General features: G+C 45.9%; 1 protein-coding gene across 3 annotated transcripts in view; it reads left to right on the top strand.

Moving 5' to 3' along the window:
- Positions 1–460: 460 nt before the first annotated feature.
- Positions 461–4,013, top strand: part of LIN52 (lin-52 DREAM MuvB core complex component) — a 116,869-nt gene continuing 113,316 nt past the window's right edge. For all 3 annotated transcript variants that reach the window (XM_075531385.1, XM_075531383.1, XM_075531384.1), the window contains exon 1: positions 461–522. In XM_075531385.1, coding sequence (XP_075387500.1) covers positions 492–522 — 31 coding nt within the window. In that variant the 5' untranslated portion in view covers positions 461–491. The remainder of the gene's footprint in view (positions 523–4,013) is intronic.

The following is a 4,013-nucleotide window of genomic DNA, read 5'->3' as shown; positions in this document are numbered from 1 at the left end:
TGCTGGGCCTCCCCATTCGCGGAGCAGACGATCTCCTCAGTCAATCACTTTCCCCCGATTCCTGACTCCACCCCTCGGTCCCGGTCCTGGCGAAATGCGATTGGCCAGCAGTGGAAGCGCTCTTGCTCCCGCCCACCTCAGCAAACTCTACTGGCGGGTGTACGGGAGACGCCCCTGACTTGGATACTCGACATTGAGCACACGGGAAGACGCCCCCTAAGCCGGAATCGCGATTGGTCACAGGCACGCTCGCGGTCCCACCCCCCTCACGGAGGAAAGTAAATAAGAACTTCCAAGAATTTTGCCCTGGCCCCACCTCAGCAACTGCGGCAAGGGGCGTGACCGGCGCTCGTGGGCGGGGCTACGCAAAGATCGCCCTATGGGGGCGTGGAAATGAGACTGGGCTGCGAGTTAGGGATAGGGTTCCTCTCGAGGGGGGCGGGGCTTGTGGATCCTCACTTTCCCGCCGACGGTTGGCCACGTCACGTGACATGGGTTGGAAGATGGCGTCTCCCACAGACGGTAAGAGCCGGCTTAGCCTTCTCCTGCCACCTCCTTCTTTGCTCCTGAGGACGTCCACTCTCCGTCTGGCCTTCGCGTTTGCACTTCCTTCTTGGGCCCCTCTCCTTCCTAACTCTTTTCCTTGGGAAGCGTTCCTTTCTTCAGCTCGCCGCTTTTTCCCTGAGGTTCCCGAGATACCAGTTTGCCCGCTGAGTCTCAAGAGGACACCCGTAAGGGACTCGTGTCGCCTAGGGGACTCAGTCGCCTTGCCCTCCCTTAGCCGCGTGTGGGTGAGGCTGGGCCGAGCGTAAGAGGTGCCTTTTACTGACGCTTTCTCTTTCTCCGGGAGCCCGATTGAAGGATCGGTGCCCTGCTCCCTGAGCATCCCAGACGATTTTCTGAAGCCTCTGCTGGAGTTGGTAGCTGACCCCCCGGGACTGATCCGTCAGAGAAATGTGGTTCTTTCCTGTGTCCTCACACTGGGAACAGGAGGAGGGACCTTCTTGGCCCCTCGCTTTGAGGTTCCTGCGGAAAATGTGACTCGAGCTATTTGCTGCGATCGCTCTGAGTCACAATTGACTCGTCGGCAGTGCGTTTGGTTTTGGAGTTTTGCCTACATCACGACTTCTTCTGTTTCTTCCGGCTGAGTGCATGAACAGTTGGTTTCCCCCCCACATTTCTAAGGTGCAGGTCATCTCAGGTGGCAGTTGTGTGGGTTGGGTGTACCCACATGCTGTTGGGTTGGTTCTGCTTTAGAGTTAGGGCCTTGAGCAGTGATTTTTGTTGAAAATATACACAGCAAAACCTACGTCATAACCCTGCAGTTTCTACATGGGCAACGCGGTGACAGTGATTACATTCATCAGATTGTGCAAAACCATGCTCACCCCCCCTTTTTCAAATTGCCCCTCTACCATGAACGTGATCACACTACCGTTTGCAGAGGTGTACTGCAATTAATTTTTGCCCCCTCCTTGCCCTGCTTCACTGAGATGTAGTTTTCCCCTCTCATATAAACACGTTGTGGCTTTGAACCGAATGTTAGATGTCCATGGTTTCAGAAATAATTGGAATGAGGCCAAGGTACCTACCATAAGACGCGTGTACTTGGGGAGGCAAAAAGATGAATCAGACATGTCAAATCATTTTCAGTCTCAGGTCTCATGATAGCCCTTCCCACAGAGGCTTTTGCTGACAGCTGTATCTGGAGTTGCCCAATCCACTATTATTCATTATCAAAGCTACTTTGTCCTTCTTTGTCAGCTTAGTTATTCTTTTAATCAGCCCCTTTTCTGTTGGCTTATACATGACAAACCTGTCTTCACAGTCACATCTCGGGGTTTTTAGCACAGTGCTCTTGTTCTTGTGAGGTGCTGTTGAGTTGGTTTCAGCTCAAGAGAATGAAATACTGCCAGCCCTGAACCATGCTCACAATAGGAGCTGGGTACATTTGAGCCCCTTGTTGCAGTCACTGTGTCAATCCATCCCTTTGAGGATCTTCCTCATTTTCAGTGACTCTATTTAACCAAGCATGAGGTTCTTCAGGGACACCATTTTCCTAGCCAGCTCTATATGGGAGGAATCTTACCTTCTGACTAGCAATAATTAGGAGAAGCAAACTTTTTCTACACAAACAAAAATTTAATTGAAGAAGAGCCTGCAGAGACCCTATGCAACACTAATCCCCTATCAGGGAGTATTATGTATATATATTTGATATATAAGGGTTCCCAGGAAAATAGCCTACTTATGTGAGATCTTGTTAATTAGGTACACACACAGTAGTTCCATCAAGAAGGGTTCCATCACACTGGTACTGGTGAACACAACTTATTCTGGGGTATCATGCTTGTGCATTGGAGTGGAGTTATTGCCCCATGCCCCTTAGGGTCATGTGGTAGTTGGGGTTGGGTGGTGGCCTCTCTGTATGCCCGAGCTATTGGATCAACTCATTTACCTTGATGCCATTCTAACTGGAAACTGTGTGCCACAAGGCATACCTTGAATATTACCGTTTGTATAGGCCGCAGCTCGTTTCCTTCCAATTCATTGACCATTTCAGCAGTAACTGCATGCCCCAATAATGTGTATCACAAGTGCCATCATTTGCATAGGTGGTAGTAGAGGAGTTCCTTATCTGACTAAAGTGGCACAGGAAATTGGACTACAGTTTTCCAAAGAAGAGGTGGACCAGCCTTTCTAACCTGTCTTAATGTCAACCAAAAGAAGTTTCCCAATGCTTTTTTGTTTTGGACGTACCGTATATACTTGAGTATGAGCCAACCTGCATATCAGATGAGGCACCTAATTTTGCCATAAAAACTGAATTAAAATGTGCTGAAAAACTCGGCTTATACACAAGTATATACAGTATGTATTCTATTATTTTTACTTATTTTTAATAAATCATTTTATTGGGGGCACTTAGAGCTCTTAAAACAATCTATACATCAATTGTATCAAGCACATTTGTACATATCTTGCCATCATCATTTTCCAAACATTTTCTTTCTACGTGAGCCCTTGGTATCAGCTTCTTTTGAAGTTTCCCAATGTTAATGAATATTTGAGCTAATTTGTTTCCTGAATATGACATGCTTAAATTTTAGGATGATTTTCACTTTTTTTCAGTTAAACCAAATAGAAAATTGAATCAAAGTCACGAGGAGAGGTCAACCAGTTTTGCTTGCCTGTCTCAATCCCTCCTGAAAATGTGTCCGAAGTACTTGAGATGAAGTCTCACCATCCTCACTTGTAAGGAGCATTATGGCTGTACTTCTACCAAGCTAGATTTGTTCATTCTTCTGCCAGTCTGAGGATAGTGGGAATTTGGTTCACTAACAATATCTTCAATATTTGTCAGCACCATAATTCGAAGGCACCAATTCCTCTTCCGTCTTCCATGTTGACCATATGAGGTGATTGAAAATACCATGGCTTTTTAAAAAAATACCATGGATTAATTCAGGCACACCCTAGTCCTCAAAGTGACATCTTTGTTCTTTAACACTCTAAAAGATGTCTTTTGCAGTACATTTGCCCAGTACAGTATGTTACTTAAGTTTTTGACAGCTGATTCTATGAGTGCTGATTGTGGATCCAAGTAAAATGAAATCCTTGAAAACTTCATTCAGTCTTTCCTTCAAGTATTGTGATGTTGCTTATTGGTCCAGTTGTGAGGATTTGGGGACTTTTTTGTGTGTTGAGATGTAGTCCATATTGAAGGCTGTAGTCTTTGATCATTTGTAAATGCTGCTAGTGAACAGCACAGCAAGCAAGGTGTGTTATTTGCACATTGCAGGTAATTAATGAGTCTTTTCATTCTGATGCCTTCTTCATAGAGTTCAGCTTTTCAGATTATTTGCTTAGCCTACAGATGAGTAGGTATGGTGAAAGAACACATGGCCATGTTGTTAGGTGCTGTGGAATCAGTTCTGACCCGTAATGACTTTATGTACGACAGAATGAAACACTGCCCAGCTCTGTGCTATCCTCACAATTGTTATGTGTGA

Source organism: Tenrec ecaudatus, chromosome 14 (assembly GCF_050624435.1).
Source record: "Tenrec ecaudatus isolate mTenEca1 chromosome 14, mTenEca1.hap1, whole genome shotgun sequence".
Taxonomy (NCBI): Eukaryota; Metazoa; Chordata; class Mammalia; order Afrosoricida; family Tenrecidae; genus Tenrec; species Tenrec ecaudatus.
Note: the sequence above shows the minus strand (reverse complement) of the source record. Positions and strands in the feature narration are given on the sequence as shown.